This window comes from Gossypium raimondii, chromosome 4 (genome assembly GCF_025698545.1).
Source record: "Gossypium raimondii isolate GPD5lz chromosome 4, ASM2569854v1, whole genome shotgun sequence".
NCBI classification, from domain to species: Eukaryota; Viridiplantae; Streptophyta; class Magnoliopsida; order Malvales; family Malvaceae; genus Gossypium; species Gossypium raimondii.
This window is the reverse complement of record NC_068568.1, coordinates 47,774,359-47,788,763: the sequence shown is the minus strand read 5'-3', so window position 1 is coordinate 47,788,763 and position 14,405 is coordinate 47,774,359. Positions and strand designations below refer to the sequence as shown.

Below are 14,405 nucleotides of genomic sequence, written 5' to 3'. Positions count from 1 at the left end.
CAGTGATCATGGGTGTGAGTTTGAGAATGAAGAGTTTAGACAATTCTGTGATGAGGAAGAGATAAAACACAAGTTCTTAGCTTATAAAACCTTCAACAAAATGGGGTAGTAGAACGCAAGAATATAACCGTGAAGGAAATTTTAAGAGTTATGCTCAACAACAAGAACATTGAGTGCCAGGGAAGTGCTCACTTCCCTAGCATTAGAGCTGTTTATTGACAGTTTTCATATTTGAGTATTGATAATTTATTGAAAGGTTTGAATGGTTATGCTAAATATTTGAAAGATATCTAGCCCAATAATGAAGATCATATTACCTGAGAAACTCATATTGAAGATTGGATCGAATCAATTCACTCAAGTCAATCCCTTGGAACATGGACATTTGGATTATAACTCTATGTGATTAGTTGCCAAGAGTCCACGTTTGTATTATTTGCTATCATTATATTGTAAGCAATTTGTCTTATTACTATTTTAATGGTATTGTGATAGATCTTTTATGTTAGCAAGTCTCAACATAATCTATTTAACGAATAAACTTGTGATGATTATTGTACGAGAGTTTAAGAACTAATCTTGTTCAAGTAAGGAACTATTTTTAGAGTACAAATTGATAGTAAAATTGTTTGTATTGTGATTTTACTTGTTGAGTTCACAGGGTTAAACTTATTGGTGAGAGTATTGATCTTTAAGGTTCAAAAGTGAGGAGAATTGCCACAGTGTGTGTGACAGGTTAGATTCACTTCTTGTAACTATTGAAGATAGTGGATATTTCTCACTAAGCTAGGCTCTACAGACGTAGGGAAATCAAACTGTGTAAACAATTCCTATGTATTCTATTTGTTTACTGTTTTCTGATTTGGTGCCAAAGAAGTGCCAATTTTTCTATCACTCATTCCAAGCATTTAGTTTAAATTACTAACAAGGGTTTAAGAATTTCATATTTCAATCCTTCTCATTACCTGCCAGTCATCATCTTTTTCTTCTTCCTCTCTTATTTCTTTCCCTTTATCGCACAATCAAGTAACAATTAAACCTACTCTTTCAAATCACCTTCTTTGGAAAACACAAATTACTCTTCTTCTTCTTATTCTTCTTCCATTTTTTTTTTTTTTTTTTTTTTGCGTTTGACAATTGATTCATTAAATTGATGGCTCCAAACCTCCACCAAAGACTTGACAATACACCAAATCCTAAATACATAACTTGGTACATCAAGGATCAAATGGTGTTCAGTTGGATCCTTAGCTTTCTTTCTGAAACTATTCTCTCTCAAGTTGTTGGTGCCACCATTGTCTATGTTGCTTAGTCTTATATTTCAGGTTCTCGAGCTCAAGTTCGCACTTAAAAAAAAAAAAAAAGCTCTTTATGCTTTATCTTGATACTATGACTCCATTTCCACTTTCATGGATTTTGCCAAAGCGTTTGTTTGATCAGTTTGTTGTACTAGATGCTGCCATCTCTGAGGATGATCTTATTAATCATATGCGGTCTTGGCCCATATTACATGCCTTTCACATGCAATATTGAAACAAGGTTAGTTTCTATCCTCCTGCCATTGCTCACTATACTGCTGGCTAAAATGCTACTGGTGGCACACAATGCAAAGGCCTTGAAAATAGACCTAAGGCTATCAATCTACTTACGATCATGGGTGTTCCACTCCCCCTAATACCAAGCCTTCCACTCTCACTTGTTACAATTGTTGAGGGTGAGGAAACACCTCCAAACAATATCCAAGTCCTAAATTCAATTACACCAATTACAACTCCGAATCAACAGCCAATTTCATCTCATCTTCGTCATTGCACCAACCGAACTGTGGATAGTTTTCATTAGATCGCAACCCATAACTTGACTTCTGAATTGGAAAACTTGGACATTCACTTTGAATATTCAAATACTAACAAAGTGACTCTCACCAACGGTAAAAGTTTATATGTATTCAAGCACTAAACTTCTTTCAAGTTCTCCTTACTGAATTTGTTGTTCAAATAAACCACAAAATTTGCAAATTTGCAACATAAAATCTCGAAAAAGGATGCACAAAAATAATCAAAAGACACCGATCAAAATATAACAGAAAACATGAACACCATTGTTACGATGCTGTATATAGATGCAAATATTCTATGATTTACAATTAAATCCTTGATAGATTCACTATATACATAACAGTAGGACAAACGAAGCGTTCCGATAGTCGATAGGAGTATTGACAATACAATATTTGAATACTACCTAGTGTCCTAAGTCAGAGAAACAGTCTTTACATATAAATATTATGATACATGTATGGGGTTATTGTATCAATTAGGCTTTACCTAATCAAATAAATAAAAATATAAGGATCTTTGAACAGCCAATTATGAATTATGGCCATTAGAGACGATAAATGTAACATAAATCAGGTATGAACACAAATACTCGGAACTCATACTATGTATGTCTTGGGACCACGTTTTCTTCTTGGGTTACCACAGACCAAGCTAGAGAAGGCATTGACAAGTTCAGAATCCTCTTCGGTTGTCAACATTTTAGCTGCATTTGGGTCTGCAAGCAGAAGTTTTGCCACCAGAAATCCCGCAATAGACCAGGTCTGAAACAGGCGTGCTTGTTTTCCGATGAACCTTGCTTTTTTAGTATCATAGTATTCAGGCCATTTGTCACTTGAAATACGTTTCTCGGCAACCGCAACAGCTTTTGCCGCAATTTCTGGTCTATTCATCTTTATGCATGCGACTGTGAGCTGCTCGATAGGGATTCATATTTAAGCATTTCATACTTTGATTGCGAAGCTTATGCTCGAAAGCAACTTCTTCGATAAGCAAATTATAAGATATGCATGGTTAAGGAATGCAAATGTCCACCACATCTACAATATTTTGGATATTCATCTAAAATCTAAAAATATGGATATATTTATGGATATGCGAACTTCCTCCATCTACAATTTTCATGTATGGATATGTACGGTTAAATAATGCAACTGTCATCAGCATCACCCCCACCCCCCGGTCCTCAGATATTCATAAAAAATTACTTAGGTAAGTGTAAGCAACCCAGATTAGCAGGCCCTTTCAATCATTAAGAGCAAAATCTAGAGCAAACATCCTCAAAATCTAGAGATTCCAAAGGCAAACCTAAGATCCAGCTATTAACAATGCAATTTAGATAAATTAAAGGATGCCACCATGCTAACCTGCCATAGTAAAGTCGGCCAAGAACCAGCATTGTGATAGGACCAAGGCCTACATTAAAAACAAATAATTAAGATACTAATATCAAACAAAAAATAAGGAAACTTATTATATTTAAGGTTAGATATATTACGTGTTCTTGGGATCACAGCCTGTAATGATTTGCCACTCCCGACCTTCAAGAGCAGGATAACAGATCTTAAATGGCATTTCAGCCACCAAATCTGCCCATTTAGCTTCAATAAGATCTAATATAGCATGTGACTGGTTAGTTGTTGCAAGACCACTGACAATAGCCCAAAAATTTCCTAGAGAAAAGAATCTGAAGTCCATGTGAGCTGGTTGTAAGTTGCCAATCAGGTAACCTCCTTTATGAGGCATCCACTCTACCAACCAAGGAGAAATTTGATCCGGATAAATATTGAACTTATTAACAGCATCAAACGAATACTCTTCAGTCTTGTAACGGTAAATCTCATTAACTTTTACCAAATCAATCCAATAATATTCTCTGATATGAAATGACAAAGCAATCAGACGATTATTCAGTGCTCGAGTAAGATCATCTGATCCATCCTCTGGCGTAAGCATTTCTCGTGCACTTAATAATGCTGAAAAGAAAAGTGACTAAACGAATGCAAAAAAAAAAAAAAATTCACAAGGTCAGCTTCCGACTTTTTGCAAATAAACATGGCCACTAGACTTAAATTCCTTATGCATGAAACATGTAACAAACTATATCAATAAACTCAACCCCCTTGTTGCATCAATCAAAGAAAAGCCATGTATGTGGTAATTCTTCAAACAAATTTTGAAGGACATGTTTCTCAAAATAACAGAATGAGAATGCCATCAAATTTGACAGGGTTGATGAGATTGTTCACTGCAAAACAGACCATCAATTTCTGTTTCCTATCTTTTTACCTCATTTCCCTATCCATATATGCAAGTTCCATAAATTACGAAATAGGTGGAAAAGATCACGATTCAAGTCATTTACTTACTTCATAGATTTTCCTCTCTATACGTTTGAGAGTGAGGTGAAAACTAATTAACTACAAATTTTCTTTGGCATAACTATAAATTGCCCCTCAAACTATGCAAATTACATCATTTTGGTCCTTATTCTTTTACTTGGGTCAATTTGGCTCATACTATTAGTTCTGGTCAATTTAGTCCCCATGCTATTATTTTCAGTCAATTTAGCTTTAGTTGATGAAGCTGTTAGACTTTTGTCAATTTTTGATAAATATTTTGCCTGATTCTGGTTAATTTCAGGCAAAATGGCCTAAACTAATGAAATTGTTATTCACATGCTTGCAACTTTCAAGTGACCAATTTCTACTAAATTCATACAATTTTGACAAAAATGATGGAATGACGGTCAAATTGACAGATATATATATATTGTCTAAGTGACTTAGGCTGCATACTTCAAGAGCCAAATTTATACTTATGTATTTTTCATTTTTATCATACCCTTAATCTTTTTTAGGAAGAAAAATACAACTAGCAAAAGCAACAACCAAATAAAGCTTCTGTTATTGATCTTTGCAATCAGATATTGTCATTTACCTGAATTTCCAGGGGGTGTCCATGAATTCCCATGCGTCGATCTATCATACAAGAACCATCTGTAACCAATAACGTAGGGAACATATCAAAACCATCAGCAAGACATAGTCGCAGAATCATCCTGATTCCAGTTTGAACATCAATTCTATCCTGAAGCGAAAGATCTCCAGAGCATTTTCCATATGCCCGTAGTAATATAATCCACCACAATCCTGGAAAATGAAAATGGTAGTTACAAAAGAATTCCAAAACCATCCCAATGCATAAATAGAAAATAGAAACCCTCTTTCAGACTAAAATTTTGTACCAGAGTCAACAGGAGCAACACGACCAATAGCTGCCTCTCCAAAGTCAGGATCCAATACCTCCACGGTTGCCGAATCATCACCATCAAGAGGAGCTGAACGCACTTTAAAACTTGCAGGCATCAATCCCTGGCCAGGGCTATGACAGTCCATTGTTTTTTCCCAACTCTGAAATATGAGTAAGCATATAATATCAAATAGCAAAAGAAAAAGCAGGAAGCTTATATAACTGTAGGACATACAGTTTAAACCATTTTATATGCAATTTTTCCCAATTCCATAGATCCAGATGCATTACCAGAAAAGCACGTGCACAAATGAAAAGGAAATCTAATCCCACTTATCAATTTGATGTTATAGACATAGAAGAGTAGTTGCAGGTGGACATGGGAAACCAACAATTTAAATTAGTTATCATTACAAAGAACAGTTCATTGAGCTACATAGATAATATTTTCCATACTATATGTAAGACCATATCCAAATTCCAAAGCACGATCATTTGGGAAGAGTCCTTTAAATCTATTGAATATGCTATCTGTTAAAAGATTCCACAATCATAGTTGTTGACATATTTAAATCCACGGTCATACTCACTTTAATTATTTCTAGAATGTATCTGTTGTCTACTATAAAGGTAATCAGCAGGGTGACAAAGCATTCAGATGTAAACCTCTTGAGGATGTTTACCAGCAATGACTGTGTCACTATTAAGGAAAGTGAAATTATTGATGAATTATTCATCATGAATTTTTTTTTTTTAAAAACCCAGTTTTTGCACTGGCGGAGTAGCTCGAAATTACTGTTTTGTTCTTTAACCTAAATAGCATAGTAAAAATGCCTCTAGATATAAGTTCAATGTCAACAAAATAACAGAACTTTTCCAAATAATCAACTTAAAGAGAAAAAAATGAACATGTGAAAAACAGCGGCCATAATATCAGGTGTTGGCTGACCTAGGACTATAACTTGCTAGCACAAATGTCATTTTGCTCCCATATATACGCAGCTAAGATGCATAGTCTTATTTGTATAGGATACAAGTGAGGGAAAAAATAATTAAAACATTGAGAGATCTACGAAAACAAAAAATACCATCAGAAATTGTCTATGTGATCATACTATTGCAAGTGAATTTACCTGTAACTGAAGCGTATGGAGTATGAAGTTCTTAACAATGTCATACTCTCCTTTTAATAGAAGTGCAATACCAGAAGGTATAAAATCACGAATAAAGACTTGATCATAATTCAACACACCGGAATCAGTGGGATCATTGGCAGCGATTGTTCCAATAGGGCTGCCACAATAGTAAACCATAGAATCTCGTAATAGCGACCATGCTTCATCCTCAATGGAATCTATCCCAGACTTGTAAAAGGTAGTTGTGCCTGTTCCAGCTGATGCCAACATTTCTTTTTCCCTCTTCAACCGCTCAGAATCCTCAAACTCCAACTTTTTTTGCGAGTTCATTGAACCACTAAGATTCGATTCATTCGCATTATCCACAAACCGAGCCCCATTTCCTTCATCCATACCTACTCCACTCCCATGGTCAGCCTGCTGGCATTTGCAGCCAAGAAGCCTCAATCTGTTAATTGCTGCATTCCGATCGAAACCACCAACTAATCGCCTATAGTTATAACTTCCGATATGGCATCTAATCATACTCGAACACTTGAGAGATTTGAAATACCTTGAGCCTTTGTTCTTCACAGATTTAAAGTGGCATTTAGAATACAATGCTAAATCCGAATTGCTAGAACCCAGATCACTACTTAAAAGCCGAGGGGCAGCCCCAGATAAAACTTGCAGAACACCCTCAGAAGTTGCCATTGACATGATGCTCATCAAATTAAGCCACTTTATTAAAATTAAATTCCTTGCAATCAATCAAACAAATACAGAAGCTTCACTCAAATCCAAGATACCTACACCTTGAATTAACATAAATAAATAAATAGGAAGAAGAAGAAAATTAACCAAAGCCATAGAAACAGCACATTAAACCACAGATCAAAAAGAAACTTAAAGCAAAAGGACACATAAATTTACGAAAACCCACGACCAAAATTCCAATAAAATTATCAATACCTACATGCAAAAAAGACGCGTCTCTTCAATGCATTCAAAACAATCACAAGAAAATGGAAATCTCTGCATGCAAACAACAAAACCCAGATAGAATTATAAACCAAAGAAATTAAATGAAGAAAGCTAACCTTATTAGGTCTGCCTTACAAATGAACGTTTGGAAGAGAAGAAAAATCCGAGAGAAGTTAATATAGTTTTTCCTTTTTAGAACAAAATTTAAAAGAAAATAATTGTATCCTCACAATCACTTTCAAAGGTTAATATTAAGATACTTATTTTTATAGAAATATTTATAAATAAATAATCTATTTTGTGTATGTACGTAGGACGTACAAATTCAAATAATAATCTATTCTTAGATCTTCTCTTTTTCCTTTTTTTTTTTGTATATTTGTACATTCATCCACCTTAGTAAAGTTAACCTGCCATTTATCCGTCTGGGGAGGTCATTTCATGATTGAGCTTATCGACACGATACTTGTTGGTGTAAAAAGGCAGCAGCAAGTTAATTTGGTCTTGCTTGTACAGCAAGCCTCGAGACTTGCGGAGGAAACAAAGCAGAAAGAAATAAATTTGCAAGTGGAAAACAGAAAGAAAAATTGAATGAGATTCAAGATGAATTCTTCATTAACTAAAGCATTGGAAAGTTGCCATTACATATATCAAACATGAGTTGATCTTACAAATCAGAAAATACTACCTAATCACCTACCTAACACCACTTAATACATTGGAATTTGTTAATTTTACTAGCTTAAGTTACGTTGCTGACTTTCAGTCAATCAATCATCAAAATACATCAAAATGTTTACCTACTAAGTTCAAAATGAACTAGATTACAAAAGGATTAGATGACAACTAAATGTAGCAAGTAAACCAGCAACTTCTAGCTTTAGCTGCTGCACATCATGGCTCGACTGCCTGCTGCACTTTCCTCTTGCATGGCCACCTTTGCATGGGAACTAGTTTCAACAATACTCCTCAAATGAGTGTTGGAAGTGGCCTATTCTTTATTTGTCCCCACATTCATGTGTATCACTCTTCTTACCTGTTGTTTGCCCTTGTCTCTACCGTGTCTACCAAAGCTTGACCTAGGTTTGCCTCCTTTGTGGCAGGGTCTTGACCCACAAACTGTTTAAGTTGACCTTGCTTGACAGCTTCTTTTATAATATCTTTCAATGGGATATGATCTTCGGTTTTTTGTTCTACATCGTCATAAAAATAACATCTATTCATTCATCAACCTCAAAATTGGTTGGGCTTTATTGGTAGTGGTGTTTCTAGAATACCTTGATCTTGGAATTGACTTAAAATGCGTGTGTGACGAATTCAATGAAGTATATCTAGCAAGCGTGTTATACGACCCTTGTCATCTTCGTTCATCATATGACTCAAAACGAGATGAAACATTCATTGGTGAATTAGGAGAGCGAGAATGGTGTTTCCCCTTAAGTTTACTCACAAGCTGGGGTGTGTCCTATGTTGATCCCTATTGGAAGGTCATTCGCGAGAAGGGTGATCTAATCTCTGGCGGTATGAACTGGAATACCCAAAATGAAGCTCTATGTTGGATAAGTTCATATCTTCTTTTTCAACATATTTCTGAACCTTATCTTACAAACTAGCTAGATGCTGAAGCTTGTTCTTTGTGAGCACATATTTTAAATGCTTGTGACTTACTCCTACTATAACAGCGCCCACAATCCACTGATCTGTCAAATCCTTGGTGCTCATGGTTGCAGTATTGAAGTGTTTGATATAATCACGCAAGGGCTCACCAAGTTTCTGCTTGACATCTAAAAGATTATTGGGTGTTTTCAAAATCATTCTGTATACGCAAATGTGACCTAAAAATTGGTGACCCTGCTGCTTAAAGCTAAGAATGGAACCTTCAAAGAGAGGCAAGTACCATTTTTCACATTTCTTCTCAAAGTAGTGGCAAAGGCCTTGCACTTATGGGCATAAGAAGGTCCCAAAACATTCATGTAATCAGTTTACTACATCAAGTGTTCAGCTGGCCTTTATCCCACCTCATAAGTAGTTTCCCTGGGGATTTCCAAGTTCTCTAGTAAATCCACGAATGTTATGTTAGGAGCAAGAGGATTGTTGGAGCAGTGTACCCCATCCATGTCCTCAACATCAAAGCTTAAAGCTTAGATATCTCACCTCAGTGCATCCATTTCTTTATGCCAGACTTGAGGTTACTATTGTGGAAAGATTAGGTGTGGCTAGTTGATAAATGATAAAACTAACATATTTTAATCCCGTTCTTTTTGAAGATGACTTCCATGCAGACCAAAGCTGTCCGAGGCATGCAAGTTGCAGCTGAAGCTTATGCTGCTGTTCTGTTATTTTCAAGTTAATGTTTTGTTACTTAGTTAGATTTGAACTAAGGTGTTGATATGCTTGATGTAATTAGGTGCGGATAGATTGATAAATTAGTTTTACCAAGTGTACAAGTAATGTTTATCAAGTTACTAGGCTACTTAGCGGAGTTAGGTATGTGTTTAGGTAACATTTCTCCTTTTGACAAGTTGATTGTTTGATATATGTAATGCCATTGTGCTTTCATTGAAATGTAATGAAAATCTTTTAGAAAATTCTTCTTCTCTTGGTCTTTACTTAAGTATTTTGTTCACAAAGCTCTTGCTGATTTTTTCTTGCTTGTTCAGCAAGACGTCCAAGGTTAAAGCTTAAGTTTTTGTCAAATTCTCTTATTCTGTTTTCTTAGTTCCTACAGTTCTTAATGCATTTTTGGATGATTATTTATGCAAATTGGTGAATTTGATACTCCCAATCCTTTGAATTCATGTTCCTATACTTAGGTGAGCATTTGGGAGCTAAAGGAGCGAAAATCGGCAAAAGAGCAGATTTTAGAAGCCACACGGGTTGGGCCTTCCCACACGGGACATGGGCCGGGGACACGGCCGTGTGAACCACACGGGCTAGACACACGACCATATGCCAAACCGTGTCGATTTTGCAACTTGCTTCCCAAAACACACGGGAAAACGTAATTTTTAGGCTTTCTAAGCATTCTAAAGTCTATAAATATCAAATATAAAAAGAAATATGTGAGCCATTAGAGAATATTGAAGAAAATAACTCGAAGAACACTATTAGAGCCAACTCTGAAGCAGATTTCCATCAAGATCGAATACCTCCTTTTAATATCTTTTGAAGTTTTTATGAGTTTTTTTGTTTCTTGTGGTTTTTCTGACTTTGAAATGTTTTTATTTAGAATTATAAACTAATTCCCTAAATACCTAGGGAAGATCCTATGATGAATTCTATTATTTAATTTCTATTTTACGCGATAAATACTTTATTCTTGTTCTCAGTTATGTGTGCTTATTTCTTATTTTAATATTTCTGGGATATTAATTCATGTTTATTGTGCTTAAATCAGAGGAGGAAAAGTCCATGTTTAAGAGTAGATCTAGCATAATTGAGTGGAGCTGCATGCAATCCTAGAAATAGGACGACATAAATCTACAGGATTAGAGTCAAATTTAATAAGGGAATCCATAGATCGAGTTAATGCGATAATAGGGTTTTTAATTAGAAAGAAATTTCAATTAATCAACCTAGAGTCAGTTGTTCTTACTCTCGAAAAAGATATTAACATAATTTAGGGATTTGTACGAATCAAGATACCAAGTGAATAAATCGTTTAATTCAGATTCATAATAATAGATGAAGGTGGATTCTTTCCTGGGTATTGTCTCTTTCATTAGTTATTATTCAATTATTTTCCTATTTTATTCTCTATTGAGTTCTTAGTTAAATTAATTTAGAAATTTTAGTTTAAAACCCATCACACCAATTTTTCTGCTAAATAATTAGAAAACGATAATTACTAATACTTTTAGTCCTCGTGGATAAGACATCTCTACTCACCATAACTATACTATTTATCGATAGGTGCACTTGCCTTTGTTGTATTTTTAGTTAGTTTCATGACTATCACTAGTATCTTGGGTGTTTGTTTTAGTCTTGGCCTTGCACACTAAAGTGAATAGCCAGTCTCATCTTGCTACCGTTAAAATTGAGAGGGGGTTGGCCTGCTTTCGATTCTCTTTATCATTTCAATATTCTAATTAAAATGCTCTTGATATTGTTGGCATTGTTGTTCTTGCCTCAAATGTTGTTGTATTATTTGGCCTTTCAGATCTCTCATTTGTTCTTGTAGCTCTATGAACTGTTAGAGTAGTTGGGGTTCTAGCCAACTTGTTTATTAGAGGTTGGTACTAGTCATATATTTGGTGGTGAGGGGAACGAATTGTGGTACTCAAGATGTTGGCAATACCAATTTTCATACGCGTCATTGTAAGAGTTGTAAGGGTGTATAGCTAGCTGAGGGTTGTTAGCTTGGTCGATCTAAAAAGTTTGTGTGGTGGGATTAGTAGTAGTAGTGGGGATTCTTGGGATGTTTTCATTTAGGCGGTAATGAGACTAATGATTCGGCAAAACAACTGTGATTAGACTGGTGTGGACATGATAAAGTTTCATGTAACAAGGAGGCTCAACACCTATCTTTGGAGATGTAGGTTAGAGTTACTCCTCATGTCAACCATGCATGTGCTTGTAAGGACCAAAGTTGGTAAGGTGTCATTCGTAGACAAAATTGTGATTGGCAAAGCAAGGTTGGGTTTTTTTATGAAAATAATCGAACAAACCGAAATTTTTATACTAATCAAACTGAAATTAAGAGTATAACCGAAAAAACTGAACTGAATTTGATCAGTTCAATTTTTTTGATTTTTTCTTTCTTTTTTTTACCTGGTTTAATTAATACAAATAGTCCAAAACAGATAAAAAATGACCAAACATATCAAAAGAGAGTTAAACCTGAAGTTGTGTTGTTTTCAAGTCACCTATCGTTAAGAGCATTGAACTTGAAGGTGCATTAGTCGTTGGGTCATCTTGTAACACCCCTGACCCATATCCATCGCTGGAACAGGGTTACAGAGTATTATCTAAATTTATAGATCAAATACAAATATTTCATATCATAAATCAATCATATTGTCTCTTATATGAGCCCTCGATGCCCAAAATTTACATTAGAAATAAGTCGGGACTAATCCAGGTACTCAGAGAATTTTTCGCAAAATATCAAAATTTTCAAGGGTGCAAGGGACACACGCCCATGTGGCCAAGTCGTGTGTCTCACACGGTCAAGAGACACGCCCGTGTCTCAGGCCGTGTGGAAACTTGAAATAAGGGCACACGACCGTGTCCCAACCCATGTCCAAATTAGGGTCCTCACTGACTTGGGTCACACAGCAAGCCACATGCCCGTGTGCTAGGCCATGTGATACTAACTTGTATTAATAAGGTGCAGGGGTCACACAGCCAAGTCACACGCTCGTGTGCCAGGCCGTGTGAATATTTTGAGCATTCTATTTTGAAAATTTTAAAGATGTAAGGGACACACAACCAATTCACATCTTAGGAAAAATTACCATTTTTCTCATATACTTTTAATTAATTACAATTTCGTCCCTAGGCTCGAAAAATGAAATTTATGCAATTTAATCCTGATTCCAAGCCTAGTCAATTTTTGCATATATCATTAGCAGCCCATGTATTTCATAGAATTCAGAATTTTTTCATGAATTTTACATCTTTTTAATTTAGTCCCTAAATCACAATTTCATCAAAATTCACTTTACAAAAGTTGTTTACCTATCTACAACCTTTCATTTTCTACCATAAAACTTCATAATTCTACTATATTCATTCAAGAAAAAAACCTTAGTACTTTGATAACTTTGCAAATTAATCCTCAATTTGCTAGATTAAGTTATTACAATCTCGGAAATATAAAAATTACTAAAAACAAGACAAGAATACTTACCCAATTAAGCCAAATAAGCTTGCTAAAAACTCAATTTCCATGGCTAGGGTTTCCATGTTTTTTTTTAGGAAAGATGATAACATGATGATATTTTACTTTATTTTATTATTTATCATCTTTTATCTTTTACTTTCAATTTCATCCTTTTCTTCATTAAATTTTCCATTGATGACTAATCATACTTATCTACTAACTCCACTAATTGGTCTATTTGCCATATAAGGACCTCAAATTTTGAATTCCATAGCTATTTGATACCTATAGCTACTAGAACTCAACTTTTGCATTTTATGCAATTTGGTCCTTTCCATCTAAATAGACATGTAACAGATAAAATTTCTCTACGAAATTTTCATACGATATTTCAATCATAATGCAAACCATGAAATAATATTAAAATAATTTTTTCTTCCAAACTCGAATTTGCGGTCTCAAAACCACTGTTTCAATTTCACTAAAAAGGGGCTGTTACACATCTAGTCGAGGTTGTCGGGTAGAATGACAAAAGAGAAAGATGATGATGGTGGCATACAAATGACAGTGGGGCATGGATAGCTTGGTGGACGTTGGACAGGTGTGGTCATGTGTCCTCCGATAGTGGGTGACTATCGAGGTCTTGAGGAGGGGTTGGTGCAAATGGAAATGGCTTTAGCTTTTGGGAGATGGATTTGGGAGAAATAAAACCCCGATTTAGGGTTTTACTTTTATGATTTTTTAAGATTAAATTATTTATGTATATATAATAAAACTTGAATAAGAATACAACGATTAAGAGAAAAAGAAACATAAAGAAATGAAAGGATGATTCAACTTTTACTTGGATACAATAAGGTTTTACATGCCCTCTATTTATAAAGCTTCAAGTACCATAACTTAGAAAGCATTAAGGACCAACATTAAGGTACCATATAAATTATTTTGGGGTTACAAGATAATAAATTTAGGGGTTATGGGCATTCATTTATCAATGGGTTTACAACACTCACCCTTAGATGTTCATCAATAAAAATGTCTCGTAAACAAAAAAAAATTATTAGGAAAAATCTTATGGGATAAAAACATAATAAAAGAAAATAGTACATAATCTATTATTAAAAGCTACCTTGTTAAAAACCTTTACCAGGAAAACTCAATGGGACAATACATTGGTTAAAGGAAAAGAGTATAGTGTGTTTTAGACTCCCCTTAATGGCAATATCATGTTACATCTTTGAGTCGACGCATTCCAATCTTGTGTAATAGTCTTTCAAACGTTGAAGTTGACAATGCTTTGATAAAAAGATATGCTAAATTATCACTAGAATGAATTTGTTGAACTTCTATATCACATTTTTTCTCAAAATCTTGAGTGGAGAATAATTTTGG

At 34.9% G+C, this 14,405-nt stretch overlaps 1 protein-coding gene across 1 annotated transcript; it reads right to left on the bottom strand.

Annotated features, from left to right (window-relative positions):
* Positions 1-2,265: 2,265 nt before the first annotated feature.
* On the bottom strand, positions 2,266-7,010 carry LOC105781003 (neutral/alkaline invertase 3, chloroplastic). The gene is made up of 6 exons (XM_012605565.2): positions 6,224-7,010; positions 5,086-5,251; positions 4,779-4,990; positions 3,337-3,830; positions 3,206-3,254; positions 2,266-2,752 (listed from the first exon to the last, which is right to left on the bottom strand). Exons 1-6 carry the CDS (start codon positions 6,932-6,934, stop codon positions 2,438-2,440), a joined length of 1,947 nt encoding a protein of 648 aa, XP_012461019.1. The 5' UTR covers positions 6,935-7,010; the 3' UTR covers positions 2,266-2,437.
* Between the last annotated feature and the right edge of the window lie 7,395 nt (positions 7,011-14,405).